Source organism: Drosophila grimshawi, unplaced genomic scaffold (assembly GCF_018153295.1).
Source record: "Drosophila grimshawi isolate 15287-2541.00 unplaced genomic scaffold, ASM1815329v1 contig_1377, whole genome shotgun sequence".
NCBI classification, from domain to species: Eukaryota; Metazoa; Arthropoda; class Insecta; order Diptera; family Drosophilidae; genus Drosophila; species Drosophila grimshawi.
The window spans coordinates 19639444-19661471 of NW_025062900.1; the positions used below are offsets into that span (position 1 = coordinate 19639444).

Consider the following 22028-nt stretch of genomic DNA (forward strand, 5'->3'; position numbering starts at 1 on the left):
TCACTCACTCACTTGCTCGCTCCCTCGCTCGCTCGCACTCATCCTCCTCGATGTTCCCCCCACCCCCGCCTCCGCTTTGTGCTCTTCATGCTGCCATTCTGGCAGAGCGAACCGAAAATCTCAACAAAAGTGTTGGCTTATAACTTTCACGCCAAAGCTCACTGACACACACACACACATATGTGAAAGGTGGATGTTCCGTTGTGTGCATGCACGTACATGCATGTATGTGTGTATATATTTATGTATGTATGCATAAATATTTATATACGCTTCTTATATAAATATTTACATTTATCCACTTAATCGTTTGATAACAATCTGTTATATTTCTTTCTGGGTTCTTTGTTTTGTTTATTTCTATTTTGTTTTTTGTTGTTGTTTTTTTTTGTACTAATTTTGTGTGACACACATTCATAGATTATATTATTTGAACGCTTATCAGACACACAATAATAAATAACAAAAAAATACAGAGTTGGTTTCTTTTTATCAAACGTCTAGAAGAGAGTCGCAATTGAGAAATCACTTGACAAAAGAAAGAAAGCAGCCATCGTTGTCCCAATCCGAGAGTGTGAGAGCAACAGAGACGGAAGCTGATAACACTAATACACATACATACATACACACACACACACACATGCTTACATACATTCATACATAATGCGCAATGCGATGTCAAAGACTCGAAGCTTTGTAGAAATTTGGGTCTTGCTCTAGTTTTCACAACCAAAGTTCAACGATCGATTGCAAAGCCAAAAAAAACAGAGAGCTTATGCGTGTGTGTATGTTTATATATGTGTGTGTCTAAGAGAGCGCACGAGAGAGAGAGGGAGAGAGTAGCAGTGTAATATTAATTGGGGGCTCTCTTGCGTCGCGCAGAACTCACGCGTCATTTGTAGAAAGATCTACGCGCAATACGAATTGCTGCTTTCTGCTTTCTTTTTAACGTGCAACTTTTGCGTTACGCTGCTGTCGTTGTTATTATTGCTGTTATTTTGCGTATGAAAGAAATTTGTCATTATGTATAGGCAGCAATTTTATAATATTTATGTGTTGTTTACTTTTCAATTTCTCATTTTTCCATTTCGTTAGAAAAACGATTAGAACACAGAAATTACTTTCATATGTAAAATGTACATATATTAAAATCATGCATGATCATGCATGTATTTATGACTTGCAAAGCTTTTGACCCACTCCAGCCCCCGCAGCACTCCCCCCCCCCCCCCCACTCCACAAGAATGGAAAGTCAATGCACGCAGCGACAGCGACGCAAAGCTCAGCAGCAGCAGCAGCAGAAATAACAAGAAAATGAATAGCTTGATTTTGTGGCTTTCTTTTTTGTAATGAAATTATTATTAGAATTTCACATAATATGCTTCGCATTGTGTTGTGGCAAAAATCGAGTCCAATCTGTTAATTGCACAAATATTTCTGCTTAATTATTAACGCTTTGCCATTAAATGTCAATAACAGTAAATATGTATGGATATGTTTGTATATGTGTATGAATATGTATGTAGATGTGTGAGTAAGAGTTACATCTGAGAAAAAAATAGAAATTCATTTCTATATTTCTATATTTATTTATTTATTACTGTTTCATAACAAATAAATATCTTATGACTTTCAATTTAATTATTAATTTTTGTGTTAATTAATCATTTTTATGTTAGTTTTATTTAAGTAAGAGAAAATAATCTATCAATTTCATTTCTGTTTCATAACAAATCATTCACAAATTACTTGTAATTTAATTATAAATTTTTATTTTAGTTTTCAATAATGTCAGAATAACAAAATCTCTAAAATCTCTCTCTCTCTGTTTCATAACAAATAAATATCTAATTACTTTCAATTTAATTATTACATTTTGTGTTAGTTTGTAAGAGTTAAAAAAATTATCGATTTAATTCCTGTTTCATAACAAATAACTCACAAATTACTTTTAATTTAATTATTAACTTTTATATTCGATTTTATTTGTGTCAGACTAACAAGATTTATAGACTCCATCTCTGTTTCATAACAAACAAATCGCTAATTGCATTTAATTTAACGATTTGTCACAAAAAATAAGCATAGCGAAAACTTAAATCCTTTTCTCTCAAAGAATAACCCCAAAATGTGGGCAATTATGTAATGTGAAAAGAAAAAGCACTTAAAAACACACACAACACCTACATTCTCACATAAATATTTGAATAGAAAAAGTTGAATTGGGTCAAGTGGTAAGCGGTGAATATGGCACACAAAGAATACAGAGCGATTAACGCAACGATATAGAAAGAGAGAGAGAGAAAGAGAGAGAGAGAAAGAAAGAGAGAGAATGCTCAACAAGTTTTTCGGAATTAGGTAAACAGCATTATTATGAACACTTTTCGAGTCCAAAAAACCGTTATGCGCCAACAACAGCAGTGTCACAGTCAGCAGAAGCAGCTGAAGCTGAGAATAAGAACCGTAAGAGAGAGACGATGATCAATGGGTCAGTCAGTCACTCAGTCAGTCAGTCTGTCAATTTGACGACGCAACGCAATACAACGCAACGCAACGCAAAGTTAACGAAGCATTCCCAAAAGAGAGCGCGCAAAGATTTTTCGTCTTATGTAATCAATTACAATAAGAATTATAATAAAGAAGAAGGCAAGGCAAGAAACAGCGCTGAAAGCTTAGCGAGCACGGCTCGTTCTTACTTTCACCGTTAAAGTAGGCCGACTGGCACTCGATTAACACACACAAACACACGTCATGTAATTACGAAACTTTCACGCAAGACACACACACGTGACAACCCATACATGTGTGTGCGCAGCTCTCTTAACGTTAACGTTCTGACGCTGCAACATTGTGTTTTTTTCTTTAGTTACTTTTTTTTTAAGTTTTTCGTCTTTCGTTTCCAGTTTAGAATTGGGTCAAATAACGGATTTGTGTATTTACCTTGCGTGGCAGCAGCGCACTCACTCAAACACACACACACACAAACAAAGAAACTTCTGTTGCGGCAAGATCAGCTCAAGAACGTAACAAAGCTCAAGCAGCGTCATCATTCACCGCAGTCGCTCTGAGCTGCGCTGCCTTCTTTTCGTCTTTACGTCTTCGCATCGCTCAAAACACACAAACCGAATTTCAAATTCAGAGCACACGAAACCGGTTGACGTTTGAGTTATTGTTGTTGTTGTTGTTATCGCTTACCTAGTGCCCGGCTTTGCTTTCGGGGCTCTGTCTCTCGGCGGCTCGTTCATGCAGGTTGCGGCTCAAACATGCTGCGTGTCTGACTTGCTCCGAGCTTTCGTTTGTGTGTGTTTGATGGCTGTTCTACATTTGAGCTGCTGGTGAAAACACAAAAGATAATACACGTTACGCGTTGCAAGAGAAGACGACGACGACAACAGCAACAACAAACACCGGTTTAGAACGTTCACTCACGCCCAATGCTCATTAAAAGCAACGTTATAAAGATCTACTGTTTTTTTCTTCTTCTTCTTTTATTGCTCAAGAAGAGAAAGTGTTACGCCAATTGATTGTTTAATTAATTTTTCTTCTGGCCGCGTAGAAGCAACGCATAGCCATATGTACACACACACAACACACAGGCACATGTGCATTTGTTTGTATGCGTCTGCGGTGTCAATAACCACAGCAAGACCGAGGCCAGGGTAAAAGTTTTGCACAATGCGCTTCATTTGTTGTTTTGACAACATCTTCTTACATACGTTGTGCGTCTCCCTCTCTCTCTCGCGCTCTCTTCTCCCTCGCTCTCTCTCTCTCTCTGTCGCTCTCTAGTTGATCGGCAATTTGCTTTCGCACTGGCACTTTTTGGGTTTGGCTTTGCCTTTGGCTTTTCACTTGGCTGCGACGACTTCATTCTTAAGTCGGCCATTTTGCAATTGTTGTCTGTGTCGCGTCTATCGCAGCTAATGTGTCAACTGCACAACTGTACAGCTGTACAACAAACTGTCGAACGTCGAACGTTGGCCAAATGAATTATGCATTTCAGCAAACTGACAAACTTTCCAAATTTCTTTCTTTCTTTACTAATTGTTGCTGTTGTTGTTGCTTCTACAATTGTCGCTTATTGCCATTATGTGTACTATTACTAACCACTTGACTTTTTAGAAAACTCGTACAATTTGCTACTCGTACGTTATTTTCTAAGCTACCAAAATATTTGCTACACCATTTTTTTACCTCTCTCTTTTACCCCCCTTTTACTCTTCCTTTTCATAAACATAATCATTTCGTATTTGGATTTACCTTTTTTATCACGTTTATTTTAATACTTTTAAGAAATGTTATCGAATTCGCATTTGATAAAATGTTTAATTTTATAACAATTTAATTTAATTTAATTAGTAATATTATTCTTATAATATTATTTTAAATTTTGGTTCCGCATTACATAAAAATGGGTTTCTTTATAGTTTTTCATAAGAATTTAAAATATTTGTATTTAAAGACAAAGTATTCAAAAGTACCTATTATTTGGAGCATTTAATTTATTAATTTAATGTCGACTAATCTTAGACGAGGCAGAAATACATTAAAATGAATTTAGGAACTATTATTATTCTTATTAGAATTATTGTTTGTATTATTATTTTAATTATTTTTATTAATATTACTATAATTATTATTGTTATTTTTATTACTATTTTTATCAATATTATTATTGTTTTAGTAGCATTATTATTAATTAATTAACTATATATAAAATGTATGGCTTATGCATATTCAAAATGAATATTCAAAAATATATATACAATAAATACTTATAAATGCAATTATATAATGCATGCAGCGATAAGAAGGCGCACTGAAAACAGAATATTGCCCGATCCGAGACGCAATCTGCTTGCCAACAAAGAACGTTGCCTTTTACAGCAGATACACAAAGAGGAAGAGAGAGCGAAAAAGAGATAGAGTGAGAGAGAGACAAAGAAGAGAAGACAGCTCACCACTGTTAGCGGATGTTGCGATTATTACGAAATAAACGAAGAATAAGAATGAAATGCGCAGCAAAAGAAGGCAACAAAAAACAAAAACAAAATGCATGCAAAAAAACACACACAAAAAAACAAGAACACAACCCACACATACATACCCAAATACATATGTATGTACATATATATTTGTATATGTTAATGTGCATGTAATTGCAAGTGTTTATGTATTTATTTGCCTAGAGCGGGGATAGGCAGGCATTAAGAACGTATTATCCCTATATAGGAGAAAATGCCAACGGCGCAGGCAGCGCACAGAATTCAACAGAAATGCTAAATTTAGAGCAACGACAACAGATGGCGCGCTGAGGCAGGCAAGCAGGCAGGCCCCAATCCCCACAATCCCCATTCCCTCTTTTCTCATTCCCCATTCCACGATCCCTGGCTGCAGTGCGCATCAAGCAGTAGGTTGATTGGTCATTCAATAAACCAGAAAACGTTCTCTCTCTCTCTCTCGCTCTCTCCCTCACACTCCGTGCGCTGTTAAACAATTTGCGCAGTTGCAGCCTGAGCAAATGTGCCAATAAAAACAACAACAACAACAGCAACGAATCGAACCCAGACGAAACGAACTCAAACTGTTGCGCCCAAAAACTTGAACTTTGCATGCATATTAAAAATATGTATGAACTTTTTGCAGTCGCGGTGCCATCGACCGATAGACACCACATGACCTAAACGCTTTATTATGGCTAGCTGTTAATTAGTATCCACACACACACACATATATATATATGTATATATGTATATATAAATATATATAAATACATATATATATGCATATGTACCTGTTTTTGCTGACGGGCTAATGCAAACAAAGGCAACAGCAAATGGTTGTTTTTGGTTAATCACAAATTATTACTTGCATATTGTATAAATAAATGTTACACATCTGACCTTTGAACTTCAGCCGTGAAAATAATTAGTCATCAGCACTGCAGCACTGAAATTTTCGCTGACTAACGGGCAAATGCATGAAGCGCCCTGTTGTCAAGTGTATTAATAGTGGAACCAAGAAAATGCTTAAGGAGCGATCGACAACTGCAACTGCGCATGTATACGTGTATGTGTATTTACATTCAGAAAAGTTTGCAGAGCTTTTTGCATATGTTAATTATTGTGTGCTTTCTATTTGAAGTTTTCATATTTTATTTTATGCTTTATTTTATGCTTAAATATATACTATATAAATTGAAAATAAAAAAAGGCCTATTTAAATTATATTTGTAATAAAGTTTTAAATAAAAATTAATATTATTTTGGTATTATATAAGTAGTCATGTTGGTGCTGGTCAGGAATATGAGAATGTATATGTGTGTTTAAATACATACGCATGTCTGTATGTATATACATATATTATGTACCTACTTAATTAAGTTTAACTGGGTGTGGCTTCGTCATGCAAGCGACGCTAAATGTTGTAATTGTTCTCGTAATAAATATTACTTATATAATTTATTATACTTTCAGTTTAATATATTTACATTTATCTTACATATATTTATTTACATACAAACATTTGCAGCCAGCTGTTCAAATTTGAAGTTACTTATTTAAATATGTATATACACACACATATATAAGCATATGTAAGCAATACGTTCTAGCCTGTTGTCCGTTCTTATTATATTGCGCTGCAGCTAAAAAAATTATCGTATTGGAAACAAATACGCAGGCATATTGCAAAAGTGCGCTCTCACTCTGCCCTGGATATATGCAAACGTCTGTATGTATGCGTGTGTGTGTGTATGCCTTGACGCCATGAACATGAACAAACTGAGCGAGCGGCGACTGATTTGTTCAGCCTTGAACTTCTCTTTGGAGTGCATTAACTCGGCGACCGCACAAACACACACACCAGCACACACACACACGCACGCAGCGACGACGGCTGCGCTGTTTGAGTGTTGTTGCTGCAAAAAAAAACACAGAACATTTTTGCGCTGGAGCATGCGTGTGTGATTGTGTGTATGTGTGTGTGAGTGAGATAGCGAGTGAGAATTTTGTGTTCGCACTGCATTTGTGTCTGGCGTCGCTGTCTGATCTTGTTGTAGACGCGACTGCCTCTGCGCTGCTTTATGTAATCTAGAATGTGGTCTTGTCACACGCACACATACGCAATTTATAAATAAATATGTATGGGTATGTGCAGGCAAGTGTGGTTATTTGCACTTACTGTGCATATATTTCTATGTGTGTGTGTGTGCAAGCTTTGCCCTTATCTGCAGCGCCCCCATGTAGTATTATATTACATAAACGTCCACTAATCGTTGCTCAACAACAACAGCGATAAGTTTCCTTTGTGTGTGTGTGTGTGTGGGCGTGGTGTAAGTATGTATGTATGCATCGTTCCTTGCGTTCCTCTCTCTACACACATACATGAGCATTTTGAACCTTTCAGGCGTTGGCCTTGAACCTACTGTCGATCGTGCAGCGGGGCAGAATTCTTGGCAAAACAGATACCCACACATAGACACACACACACATATACCCAACACATACACATGCACGCAGGCAGACGGACGAACGAACGCAATGGGGAGTTATAAAGAGAAGCAAACAAGAACAAAAACAACAGCTACGTCAATTAATTTGTCTTTCTTTGTGGACCAGGTGCTTGTATGTGTGTGTGCGTGTGTAGGTGTGTATGCATATATTACATGCACATGCATACATACATATGTATGTACCTGTGGGCATATGTATTCATTTTGCCTGACCCCACACAACATTGCACACTTGAGTCGCTGACGCAAGACCTTGAGATTGTTGCGTTTCAGTTAATAGGCGACAAAAAATAAATAAAACAACTTTGCCTCTCCTCTCTCCTATCAGCTACATACCAACACACACACATGCATGCATGCGTGAGTATGTATGTGTAGATAGGTGTGTACCTATGGCTGATGTAAGCTTATCGCTCAACTGCCCAGCAGCGAACTAGTAACTGACCCCTCATTGCCAAATGCATTCTTATCTATTTTACTCGGTTATGTAATTTGTGTAATGAAAAATAAAAATAGACTGAGACATCACATTGTAAGGGTTCTATATTTTTCTATTATTTTATTTTATTTATTTATTTATTTCATCTAACTGTCACCTAACTGACTGTCGACACAAAAAATTAAAACAAAAATAAAATAAAGTATAAAAATAAATGTTGTAAACTTTCTACACGTTTTTCCGTATTTGCAGTTGTATTTATCTCGGCTTACAACGTATAGATTACGAATCCAATTCGTAATGCAATCTTTTCGCTGCTGGGTCAAGATTACACACACACATACGTACATATTACAGCGAATTAACATATGCATGTTCTTATGTATGCATGTGTGTGTGTAATAAGTGAGAAACAAAGGAATAAGTTCTCCAATAAAGTGAACATAATAAAATGGCCACCAACATTGCATTGTTTTTGTTACTTTTATTGGCGTAGTTGTTGTTGTTGTTGTCAAGTCCAACGACTTCCGCGTAAGAGAATTGCGTGTAATCGCAAATCAAATAACGACTTCTCATCGTCATCTGTCGTCTGTCTGTGTTTTTGTGTTTGCTTTTTGTTGCGCTTTTATCTGCAGGCAGCATGAAAACTTTGAAAGTTTTATGAATGAATATGTGAATCAGCAGCAAGCAGCTCAGCTTTCGGAGTAAAGCGATCAAAATCAGAGGACGAAACAAAAGCAGCGACGCCAGCAGAGCAGTGACTCAGTGATGCGGAAGAGAGGAAGTGGCAGAGTTGAAAAAGCGAGAACTACCTAACTAACAGAAGTTGACTTTGAACAAATTTTATAAAATTAAATTAATATTTAAATTAAAATGACCAAATGTTAAGAAAAAATGTATGCAATTCTGTACATTTTAATATAACAATTAAATATAAATACATTTTACATTTTATATAAATTTGTAAAGCTAACGGTTCTCACCTGTTGTTTTGTTGTACAAAATATATTTTTTATATTTTGTTTTGATCGCGCCTTTTTGCCGCGTTCACTTTCGATGAGGTGGGCGTGGCTCTTGGCAGCCTATGCCAAAACTTTTGCTTTTAATTTGTTGCACGCGCGTAAATATGTACAAAAAAACACTTATATGTTAATTGCTTGTGTTTTCAATACTAGATTTAGTTAAATTGTGAAATTCACACAGACAGACAAAGATGCCTGCCGTAAAAACTAAAAAGACTGCTGCTTCCTGTGACCACCAAATGCGCTCATGTTCTGAGCTTTAAGAATGCGAGATCCAAAAACTCGCAGAGTCGCCCTGTGTTGGCTTGCACGATCGCACACACACACACACATACACACACTCACTCACAGTTGGTTGCGTACAACATGTATGCACAACCTGAGTAGGTTGGATAATATTGCAGGCCAGATCGAGCATGTTTGAAGCGAGCTCGGCTCGTTTGCAACAGGCGCAGCAGCGAGCCGACCCAGTTTTCATTGTTTCTTGCTCGTTGGTAATTTGATGTTGTTGTTGTTAGTTGTCCCCCATCTGAACGTTAGGTGCTTATGTTCTTTAACGGACGGCCAGCTTTCTCTTTTTTTTTGGCCAAGTCAATTGATATGCTGCGCTATGTTTCTTTTTCTTATTTTTTTTATTTGTCGATGCTTAGTTTCTGACTTAGATATTTGAATCGACCTCATATGAAGTTCTCGTTTCTTGCTCCACTTTGATCAATTTACCTTACATTATAACGAAAAATCACAAATGCGTCTGTACATATTTAAATAATAAATTGCATACATAAAATACATAAAATTAATCAAAACCACAACTATGAGTCAGCCATCGACTGTTTTCAGTGAACCTTTCAAACTTTCTCTGCTATTTCTCTCTCTCCGTCTCTGCCTATGACGCTCTCTCTCTCTCTCTCTCTCTCTCTGTCCCTTCTTCGTCCTTTTTGCGTATTGCCTTTGGTTGGAAGTTAAACTTTCAAGGTTAAGCCGGCTAGCGTCGAGCAATGACATTTGCCTGGCGGAGAGCCATCGACCGACACACAGTGGCACAAAACACCATTCAACATGCAGATAGTTAAGTAATTTTGTAGTCCAGTAAAACAAAAGTATTTGCAGCAGTTTAGCGCCTAAAAGCGTACTTTCAAAATTATGTTGTAAGCGATACATAATTTTGTTATAATTTAAAGCTCTAAGTAAATGTAATTTATATAACTAAATTTACTTAATTATGCATTGATTTAATAATTTATAGCTTTAAGTAAATGTAATTTATGTAAATAAATTTACTTAATTATGCATTACTTTTATAATTTAAAGCTCAAGTAAATGTCTAATAAAATGGAAATGGAAAAATAAATAAAAAATAACCGCATTTTCAGCTCAGTTCGTCTTTGATAGTTATCATCACATAACAATTGATTCAGTAAATTTTTGGTTGTGCACCACTGTGGGTGTCTCTTCTTCTCTTGCTCTCACACTTCGCTTGTGCGATGTCTGCCCGTTTGTTTGTTATTGCTCACGTTAGCATTCTCAGGATGCACGCTACACCCTGTTTGTGCGAGCTTATTGCCTGTGTGCGAGAGCAGGACGTACTCAATTGAGCGGGTGATTCGTGAAATAGTCACAGCCGAATACAAATTTATGCATGCATATGTATTGTAAATTACTGTATGTGTGTGTGCTATGTACTTAACAGGACAGACTGTGAGCACAAACTTACTTATATACGTATTCGTATATGTATATGTATATGTATATGTATATGTATGTGTGTGTGTATGTATATGTATATGTGTGTGCATGTATATTTGAAGCTGCACAGGAACGGCAGGAAGATGCGCCGCCGACAACGACCTCTCCATTCCCTCATTCCACTCTTTGTCTGCTGAGGGCGTCGTTGTCCTTGTCTGCTGGTTGTCGGTTTGTCGGTTTGGGGCGAAAGGGAAAGGTTATTAGACTTAGCCCAGACATTGGCTGCGGCTGCTCCTTATTGTTATAATAACCTTTCACTTTTGGGTCTTAGCAGTTAGTCGACGGAAGCGTCTGCCTCAGCAATGGTTTTAGTCAGGTTCATCAGACGGCGACGACGGCGCAAGGACCTTTTTTGTTGTCATCATTTCTTTTCGGGTGCCATCGAACTCGGCCACGTTACGAAAGTAATCTGACAATTCTCGCTTTGCCTGGCGTATTTTTGTATGGCCATTGCACTCCCGACAATTGCACGTGTCCTGCGCGAAAAAAAAGGGTCCATGTCCTTCGGTCAAGTTGCCGAGACATTATTAATAGGTAACCGCGCAGAGCTTGTGGCATCGTTGACCTGTGGCATCTGTATGAACTCCTTCCAGGAGCTTGAATTCCTTTTGTATTCTCTGATTTGGTCCCCAAATAAATATTCCTGGAAGAGTTCAAAGCCAAAAATTCTCTGATTAATTAGTCTGGAATTCGCAAAAGGGTTTCTAGAGAAGATTACCGTAAAGCTTATGAATGTCTAAAGGAATTTTCTAAGTTCAGCAACTTTTCTAATCACAACAACTAAGCCTTAGCTCGACTAAGAAATACCCTCTACACAAGTCATATACAGAAAATGCTTGCTAACGAAAATTCGATTTTCTTTCTAGTTTTTCAACTGATCTTAATTACATTTGTGCAGGTGAACAATATTATGTTACGGTATATATAAACTCGATTAGAAAGTTATACCTTTAAAATTGTGACTTATATTGCTATCGGAAATCGATTTGTATCGATAATAGAATAAGTTATTGATCAAATCAAAATGAAAACGAGAACTTACATTTTCAATTTGAAGCCTATTCTCTGAAATCGACGGGCCCATATAGACAGACCGGCAGATATGGATATATCGAATTCTCTGTTGATTTCGATCAGGGATATATATACTTTATAGTGCTGACATAATATAACTACACAAAAACATAATAAAATTTCGAACTGTTGACTAAAATTAGTAGGTCAACAGATTGGCTCTGATCTAGAAGGTTATATATAGATTTATAGATAGTTTCTTTGAAACTTCAGATACCGTTCAGATACGTTCTTTATTTCCAATTAAAATGTATTTATAGATAGAAATATATAATAAATATTTGTTGGACGACTCCAGATTTGAAGTTGGGGAAGATATCGCAGCTAGAAGAAAATCATTAGAAATCTATCCACACACATTCCTTTTGGAAAGCAAAAGACAATCAGGATGCACTGAATCACATGCTCATGAGTACACCCACATTCACTTGGATGCATTTGCGAGTAGCTTGGCATAAATGCGGCTCAATCTGGCGGGGGTGGAGAAAAGAAAAGCAGCAGCAGCAGCAGCAGCATTTTCAGCTTGAAAACTTTCTAATGCATCAGCCGCCAATAGGCCAGAGTTGCAGTTGCAGCTGCTGTGGCAGCTAACGGATGTGGATCGCAGCAGCAGCAGCAGCAGCAGCAGCATTATGTGTGCCAAATGCAACAGCAGCAGCAGCAACAACAACAACAACAGCAACTGCAACAAAAGGTAGAGCAACAAAAACAAATTTCTCTAATGCAAAAACTGCAGGCCGCTTTTCACTGCAAATTACTTAACTATTTTCCCAGTTTCGCTTTGCCGCTCAATTTATTGTTATTGTTGTTGCTGTTGCTTTTGTTGCATATTAGCCATGCAAGCAGGCGGCAAACGGGAAGGGGAAAAATGGAAAATGGCAAATGGCAACAGCGCTAAGTTGGTCATGACCATCAAAATGGCTAACAGAGGCGAATGGTTTTTCTTTCTTTCTGCGCTTTTTATTATACCCTGAACCAGTTGAAAATGTAAAAGGTAAATGGAGTATACTGAAGAAGAAAGCATTCCCGATCCAACAATTTATATATATTCCTGATCAGCACAATCGATACAGCCAATATTTTTGTCTTTCTATCTTAATTAATCCCTCATTTCTTTCAAGTCTGTCTTTATGTTTTAGGCGTAAATGAAATATATACTAGAATCAGAATTTAAATATAAAGTTTTGATTTTGGACATACCAATTTCGAAAGTTTTGTAAACATATAAATATAGATACATAAAAAAATAAATATAAATATAATAAGGTCACTTATAGCTCTTAAACTGTTTATAATAGAGACTTTTGCGATTATCGAGGGGCGGCAATGGGTGTGGCCTAGAAATTTGTTTACCAATCTTAGGAAGAGTGTAGTAGCAATCTACCTTCCAACTTTGGTAAATATAGTCCATCTTTGAAGGCAATTTAACCTTCACATTTTGGTGACTCTAGCCTGAAATTTAGGGAGTTGTTTGGTTTTATCGATTTGTATTTGGCGGTATTATCGATATCCTAATATAGGCGTAGCCTCCTCCCCCCAATTTTAAAACTTTGTCTGACATAGATGAATGTATATTCCAAGTTTCAAGTCTCTAAAGTTGTAAATGGGAGTTTCTCGCAGTGTATACAAATTCTTTCAATCTGAACTCTTTAAACTAACCAAAAAACATTGTTTGCTAACAAAAAACTTGTTTCCTTTTTATTAGATTTTAAAAAATAAATAAATAAATAATCAAATATTCCATTTTATATGTTCTTAATGAATTTCGCGGAGTGTATATATATTAAATCTTTCCATCTCAGCTCTTTAAGAGCTTAAAATCATTTTGTTCCAATTGCCTAAGAAATTTTCTTACAAATTTTATTGTTGTTTAGCTTTCTTAACTAATGTGGAAAAAAAATAGAATGTTTATATTCTACAATTGTCTAAAATGACTTTACTTGAATGTTGCTGAGTATATATATATTTCTATATCAATCTTTAGCTGCTTAAACTTATCTGCACGATTTTTTTATAAATGGATTAAAAACGTTTTATTCAATGTTAAAAGTTTGACTCGTATTTTTTGCAACTCATTTTTTATTTAATATTAAATTTATTTAATATAAAACAAAAAACTGATTTTTCTTAATGTTAATTTAAATATTTTATGATATTAATTACATTTTGTGTAGTGTATAAATAATTGTTCAATCTCAACTCTAATTTTGGCCAATCGATTGCGATCGTCTTTGATTGCGTAGGATTATTTAAAATTGCTATTATCAATAATATATATACGCATATATATAAATATATATGTATATATAAATGGCACCATGCAACATAATTTGTGACTGAAACGCGCAATGTGAATTCGTTAACGTGCCACAAAGTGGGACACATTCATTAGATCAATGCATGCAACAGCAATCTGCAGCAAAATGCCAAATGCACACACACATGTGTGTGTGTGTGTGTGTTGCAGTTGCAATCTCAAAGTTGACGTCGCAGCCGACACACAAAAAATAGAAAGTTTTCATGTTGCATTATTTTGCTGGATGCAGCTTTGCTGCCCCGTTGCAGCTGCAATTGCAGTTTGCTGCTGCAATTTTCTCTTTGCAATTTGATTCAATAAAATATTGTGTAAAAGCCGACGTTGACGTTGACGTCAGCATCAGCATCAGCGTCAGCGCTGTTGTTGTGGCAACTTTCCCAACGCGCAACTCGCAACTGAACTGCAATCGAGGCTTCTAACTCGGTTACGGTTACTAGAAGCAAATAATAATTACATTTGTCCCACTTTACTTTCACTTGGCGAGAGTCAAATGCGAAATGCGAAATCCGAAATGCAATTGCAATCGGCAACTGCAACAACAACCACAACTGCAACAACAACCACAACTGCAACGACGACGATGGCTACAACAATAGAGGCAGCAACGTCAGCTTTGACTTTGACTTTGTATTTGTGTTTGTGTGTTGCATGAAAAGTTGCAACTTTTTCCAGTCGCTCGTTCGTTCGCTGTGTGGAAATTGTTTACCGTTGTTTTGTGCCTGCCTGTTGGCAAAAAGGAAAAGTGGGTCAAGCGCAGCATTGTTGTTGCTGTTTTTGCTGTTACTTGTTGCATGCTGCACATGCGGCACACGGGCCCACTTTGTGGCACTTACCACTTGACAATTGCCAAGCGACGCGACTCCAAAGAAATTTCCAATTTTTCGTTTGTTTTGCCATTTTGCATTTCATTTGCACGAGAAAATGGGTTACGGCGATGATTTTCTCTTTTTCTTTATGCGCATCGTGAAGAAAATGGGTGAAGAGGGTATAATGAAGTTGTGCAACAGTATGTAACCGAACAACAGCAACAACAACAACATGCGGCAGGAAGCATCCATCGATATTTATATATATATTCTTGATCAACTGTCCAGTCTGCTTGTTTGTCTTACTCAGCGACTCAAATTTGGTATGTAAATTCTCACAAACCCTAAGCAGCTCAAATTTATCGATAACTTATCGATATAAATCGGTTTATGATTGCAATAAAAGCCAGAATCTCAAAGATATAAGTTCTTTCTTGGCAAAGATAAAACTTTGACGTAACTTTAGCTACTATCAAAATTTCATCATCCAATTTTTCGACCAAAACTTATTTTCATGTTGAACAAACTTCGATCAAGAGTAACTTTTTGTGAAGAGAGCAGCAAGATAAGCCAAGTGAGCACAAAAATATGAGTATGTTTGTATTCTGCAGAAAAAGTAGCACCTAAATGTATAAGTCAATCTTTGTAAGAGGATTTAATTCCAATAATCGAATTAATACCGCTGCTGAGCATGAAAATTCATAAAATAAAACCCTAAACAGTTTTTAACAAAAAGAATTTCAAAAAACTATGATTGAGACAATAAAAATTAGCACTCTATCTAGAAAAATTCATGAAAATTCGCAGTTTTTGATAAATGATACTGAAATGTGATTTTCTTAATGAAAGTTCAAAGTAGGTTAATGCTGACTTTGTCATTTTTGTTGTCAATAAAAGCAGCCAACGGCATACGCGGGTAAGATCAAGGAGGAACGGAGTGGGAGGGGCAGTTGTCCCCTCCATTTCAATTTTACATAGCCAAAAGTTGGTTTATGTATAAAAAATTAGAATTAGACCTTTAAGAAAAGCTCGAATCTAAAAAATCAAATCTTGCTTTTTTGGAATTACTTCATTATTTTTCTTGATTGGGTTTACATGCAGGACATTCTACGAAAATCATACTGAAACTAAGACCTCTCAAATAGTTTCCCGATTTTTATTAGGTTGAAATTATTATTATTATCTCCGTTGGGCAACATCACATTTTCCAATATTTCCACTTTAAGATCTTGATTCATAGCTGTTTTCACTCAAGCCCAACTAGAAAATGAAGCGATTTCCTTTAACTTCAAAACAACTCAGAGTGAAGTAATTCTTTAAACTTTCTCTGCCTTAGATTTTGTTTTCAGTCCGCCATCAAAATTGAGAACACTTGCATAATTACCTGTTCAAATTTTACTGTGCAAAACTGGAAGCCATCTTTTAATCGATTCAATATATATTCAAGAGCTGACTTCAGCGCACCTCACAGTCGAGCTCTCTCGACTGGAGAATTCTTAATTGTTTTTAGTATTTGTTATTTTGTTTTTTTTTTTTGTACTTTTCGTTTAACATTTCTTCACTTTATTTTCTAGCATTTTCAAGTTCTTTATATATTACTCAATAGTAGTACATGAAGCTTAAAATAGTTGTTTATTTTCTTTCTTTACTTTACATTGCGTTAGACACTTAATTTGTTGTTGATGTTGTATTTGCTGTTGTCTCTCTATGCTGTACATTAAAAAATTATAATTATTATTACTCATTATTCTCCATTTAATGTTATTTGCACAAATTCTGAGATTGTGCTTAGATTTTTATTTACATGTACTTAAGTATTTTATTTTTTGTTTTTTAATATGTAGTCGAATAGAAATAAAATGTTCATCATTTTTTTTTTGGTGGTGGTCCGTTGTGAGTGGTTTTATCAAATAGAAAATTCAGATTTGACTGTGTCAACAATACTCAAATAATTGTCGGTTTTCGCATTTGCTGATACAAATCAGATTTGAATTATATATGATGTAACGCAAGAAACCTGACTTCAAGTAGCAAATCAAAATTAATGTAGGCAATGTTTACAATGTCAAATAATTTAGGAACAATTTTATAAATAGTATAGATTAAATTATATACATATTAATGTGCTCTTGTATTTTGCAATATTTTGTGGAAAATTGTCAAAATCAAAAAATCGGTTCTATACATACAGTTTAATCAATAATTTTTTGGTGTTCGGAAAACTTGTTTTTCAATTTCGTTTGTGATTTGTTTTTATTTACAAAGAGCCATTGCTTAATGTGTGTGTGTGTTATAAATAATAAAAATAACGCTTATTTGGTTACATTTATATATGTTGTCCTCGCTTGTGCAAGAAAACTAAAAAGTTCTTCAATTTGAAAAAGAAATTAAAAACATGTTAATTGAATTATTGGTATTTTGGGTAACAAATTTGTTACTTTTTTTCCTCAAAAATTACTTGGATACTTTTTCGATTGAATGGAATACCAAAAGCATTTCAAATAAACACAAAAAATGCATCAAGTTTTTGGTACATTTGTACCAAATTGAATATGGACAGTTTTTTTTTTTTTTTTTTAAATACAACTGCAAATAATAGAAGCTTGGGTACAATGATTGAATGATTGATGATTGGTGATGAGTGAATGATGTTAAAGTGGCGCATTTGGGTTATCGCCGATGCAGAATGTTGGATAAGGTGCGTATTTGTTTCTGCAGTTCCGAGTCCATGCGATAGCATTCCTCATCGAACACTTTGCGCATCTGCTGCAGCTGGGGCAGCTTGTCCGCCTGCATGTTGAGCAGATCGCTGAAGAACTTCGACCACACATGCTTCTTCAAATAGCGCGGCAACTTCTGGCGTATATCCCAGCCGTTGGGTCGCTTCTGCGGCTGCATATACTCGCCAAAGAGCATCACATGCACCGTGCTGGCAATGCAGAAGAGATCCGTTTCATATGACCACGGTCGGCCCTCCTGCATTTCGATGCAGGTGAAACCATCCGTTTGCACAACCTTGCGAAATTTGGTCGATTCCGCATCGGGGAAGAGCGACATATCGATGGCGCAGCCAAAATCAATTAGACGCAACGATGGCTCATCACTGTCCACGCTGGGCACACGCATCAGCAGAAAGTTATCCGGCTTGATGTCCGCATGAATGATGCGCTGTCGATGCAAATGATCCACGATGTTGCAGATCTGTGCCGAGAAATGCATCACTAGAGACTCGTGCATCACTTTTGTTGTCGCCTGCCGTATCTTATTATTGATGTCCAGCAGCGAGCCAAATGGTGAGAATTCGGTGGCAATCAGACTGGCATTTGGCGCTATTATCGCCGTCGATATATCCATCAATCCCGGCAGCACCTCCGGATCTCGAATCCGTTTCAATACCTATACGCAAAAAGACATATAACATTTTAGTATGATTTAGTTAAGATTTTGTTCTTGATAATTACGCACCTGATCGCATATGTAGATCTCCCAGGAATTTGGTGGCTTCTGGTATTTAAGTGCGACAACGTTGCCGGTGCGTGTATCAGTTGCCTTATACACAGACCCATAGGATCCACGTCCCACCTCCTTGTCAATGTTGAACTGAACGCCCTCGAGCACGTTCAGCGTGCGGGTATTCGATATTTTTGGCAGTGGCGTTTGAACAACCTTATAGCTGGCATGGGCATCATCATCGCCGGGAAAATTCAGTTTGGCCAGAAATGCACGACACAGCTCACTGTTAAACGGATCGATCGCCTCTCTGTCCAGATGGCGAGCAATCGTTTCCAGTGCCTTCGACAGGCGACGCTCTTGCGCCTCCGCATCATGCTGCGTTGCAAAATAGGAGTTCTCTTGAAATGTTGAAAAGTCTGCCAATGTTGTGCTTTGTACGCTTACAGTTGACATGTTGTTATTATTATTGTTAATATTGTTATTATTGTTGTTGTTGTTGTGCGTTCGATTGTTGTTGACATGAAGTCGATCGACAGCCAGCGCCAGTGAACTATTGGAATTATCCAGGCCGCCGGCACTAGAGAACGAGAAGTTGGCGTTGTCATTAAAGGTAGCATTGTGTATGGGTCCAGCAGAAGAAGCAGCAGCAGCAGCAGCAGCAGCTGCAGCAGAAGCAACAGCATCAGAGATTATTGTTGCATCCGTTGCGGCTGTGGTCTCCACACCATTTGCCACCGAACACGATGAGTTGCTGTTGCTGCCCAACAATTCTGGCTGGAATTTGCCGTGTTTCGCTTTGGCACGCGCTCGCCGGCTCTCGTTCACGGTGCTCTTCGGCGTCGATGTCTGACCCAGCAGATACGGATGGAAATGATGATTGCCATTGCGCTGACGCTGCACACCACTCCAGTCCTGTACGTTGCTTCTTACGTTTTCTGGCGGCTTGACTGGCGTCGCTGGCGACTCTTGCTGCTGATGGTAAATGCTCTCAATGGTATAGGCACTGTAGGTGCTGCTCTCAAGCGTGCGCTCCTTCTTGAACTTCATCTTGATGGAGCGATTCTGTTGCTCAAAACTGGTCGTTGTCTGTGCCCGAAAGTGCATATCCACGCCATTGGTGTAGACGGTTGGTTTGGTTGCCTGATCCGTTTGATCGGATCCTTCGCCGTCTGACTCTTCATCGGATTGATCCGAATGCAGTTCGTCTTCCGCTTCCTCCTCCCCATTATCATCGGCGTTGTCGTCATCGTCGTCGCCGTCACCGACTTCGTCATCATCATCATCGTCGTCGTCGACTTCCGATTGGCCTTCTTCCGCCTCGTCATCGTTGGTCGTCGCATACAGTTCACCGTCCATGGCCGTCATATAAAATGATGATGATTGATAGGAATCCGACAACTGTTGCTGCTGCTGGAGCTGATGCTGCTGCAGTTGGTGTCCAGCTGCGTAAGTTGCATGTTCTTTTTTCAACTGTTCCACGTGTTGCTTCTGCTCATTGAGATGCGTCGTTTGCGCCTGCGCCTTTTGTTGCTGTTGTTGTTTCCGCTGCTCCAGCAGTTGGGCATATTTGCGACCCAGCAGCTCTTCCGGACTGTACTCGATGCCGGCACCGGCTGGATAGACCAGCTGCTTGGCATAGTGACAGACGCGTGAGGGATCATCGGGCTCCTCGAGTGTCAGTGCTGGCTTCCAGGTCTCGTGATTATTGCGTCCATATGCATGAAAATTGCGTGGCAACCGCACACCTTCCACTTGCGACAAGGACAACGATTCAACAGCTGCAACATGCTCCTCTTCCTCCTCCTGTTCCTGCTGATGTGCTGCTTGCGTCTCGCTGACTATTTCAGCTTCAGCTGGCAGCATCTGTTGCATTTGTGCCTGCATCTGTGGCTCATAGTGGTCACTTATGGCCGGCTAAAAGTTGTTTGAATTGGATTTAGTTAGTTCAGTTGAATTTGCAATTGCTGGTTATGCTTACCCGATTTGGAAGGAAGACGGGAGAATAGTGCGGGTGTGGCAGCGTTTGGCTCTGGTTCACAGCTACAGATGTCGATGGCGGGAACTGTGGCTCAAAGGGCGCCGGTGCCGGAGGTGGATGCGGCTACAATGGATTATTTAAGTGGTAAATTAAATGTGTCTAGCAATTCAAAAAGGTTTGCAATTTATGTAGGAGATCCTCTGAAGAAATACCTGTGTCTGATGCTGATAATGCGTCTGTTGGGCATGTGGATGATATGGTAGCTCCGGCGGATGATGCTGATGCGGCTGCGGATGCTGATATTGATGAAAGTTATCTGGAGACTGATGATGATGCGATCTCGAAGGTGTCGATGGGGCAGGATGATACGCTTGCTGTTGCTGTTGTTGTTGGTGATGCGCTTGGGTATACGTAGTCAGATGCTGCAGTGCGTCTTGAGGTGGATGAGGCTGGTGCTGATGTAGTTGTTGCTGCTGCTGCTGCTGATAAAACATGGAGCGAACGTATGCAAATTTGGCATGGGCATTCTGCAGCTCGGCATTGCTGTGCGCCTTTTCCTGGAAGGCGAGATTGAATACTGCTTCGGCATCCTTAAACTGATCCCGGGCCTCATAGTAGCTGGCCCAGCCAATATAGAAGGCGGCCACCTGACGCCCCGTGCCACGCTGGAAGAGTACCTGATAGAAGCGCAGCTGATCCGTTTGCATGGCAATGTATTTCAGCCAGAGACGAACTAAACGCACATCCTGACGATAATATTCATTGTGCTCGTAAACAGTGAGGCAGCGTTCGAGAGTTTCCCGAAATTTGCGCTCGGGATCGCTGTGTGCGTGATTCTCATACCAGCATATATAATTGTACCAGTGATCGAGCGGATCGGGTCCCTGGTAGTGCACTATGGCATGCTCCCACGCCTGTTTGTCCTTTTGAAAGCTGTGCATTTCATCCGGACTCAGATTGACACTGACACTGTTTGTTTGGTTTTGATTGGGGTTCGGGTTGGCTCGCATATATGGATGCATGGCCATCCCAAGTCAAACTACTCCACCTGGCTCCCGTCGGCGTCGTTTGTTAATGCATTTGCATTCGTATTCCCCCAAAGTTTCGTAATAAATATAAAATTATTTATACTGCTCTTTGATCAAGACCGTGGCGGAGTTTGGGGGGGAGAGGTGGTCAGAGTGTACTTCGGTAATCAGAATATGTTAAACGTTAGCACAACTGTGTCTGACGTTGACAGCTATTGCAATTCTTAGGACATTGCTATTGCTTTTTCACAGGTTAACTATTAAGAATTCAAAAAAATTGAGTCTTATTTTAATGTTTTTCTATGTCGCTGTGGTGCTGCAAATCTATCGCTACTACTTTTGTGGTGGCAAGCCGATAACACAGGAAGCAACACTGTTTTGTCAGAAGTAAAACAAATAGAGGTGTTCCGGAAGCATATTATTTTGAGACAAAAACATTTATGCATCGAGAATACATCTCTTTTCATGTATTAGTTCAGCATACCAGATTGTTATATATGTATATACATATATATAAATTTCGGCTCTCCATTTAAGCAGCTTATATGCACAAACACCGACGACATTATCGAAATTACTGCGGTATCGATAGACAAGCCACATAGTTATTTTTGTTCCTAAAATTATATGCCTAAATGAGTCAAAGCACTTTCA

The 22028-nt window shown here is 38.2% G+C and overlaps 1 protein-coding gene across 1 annotated transcript; it reads right to left on the minus strand.

The window, feature by feature from the left end:
* Nucleotides 1-17319: 17319 nt before the first annotated feature.
* Nucleotides 17320-21681, minus strand: LOC6566908. The gene is made up of 4 exons (XM_032739482.1): nucleotides 20559-21681; nucleotides 20347-20469; nucleotides 18381-20282; nucleotides 17320-18311 (listed from the first exon to the last, which is right to left on the minus strand). The coding sequence occupies exons 1-4, from the start codon at nucleotides 21372-21374 to the stop codon at nucleotides 17586-17588; spliced, it is 3567 nt and encodes a 1188-aa protein (XP_032595373.1). The 5' UTR covers nucleotides 21375-21681; the 3' UTR covers nucleotides 17320-17585.
* Nucleotides 21682-22028: the final 347 nt, after the last annotated feature.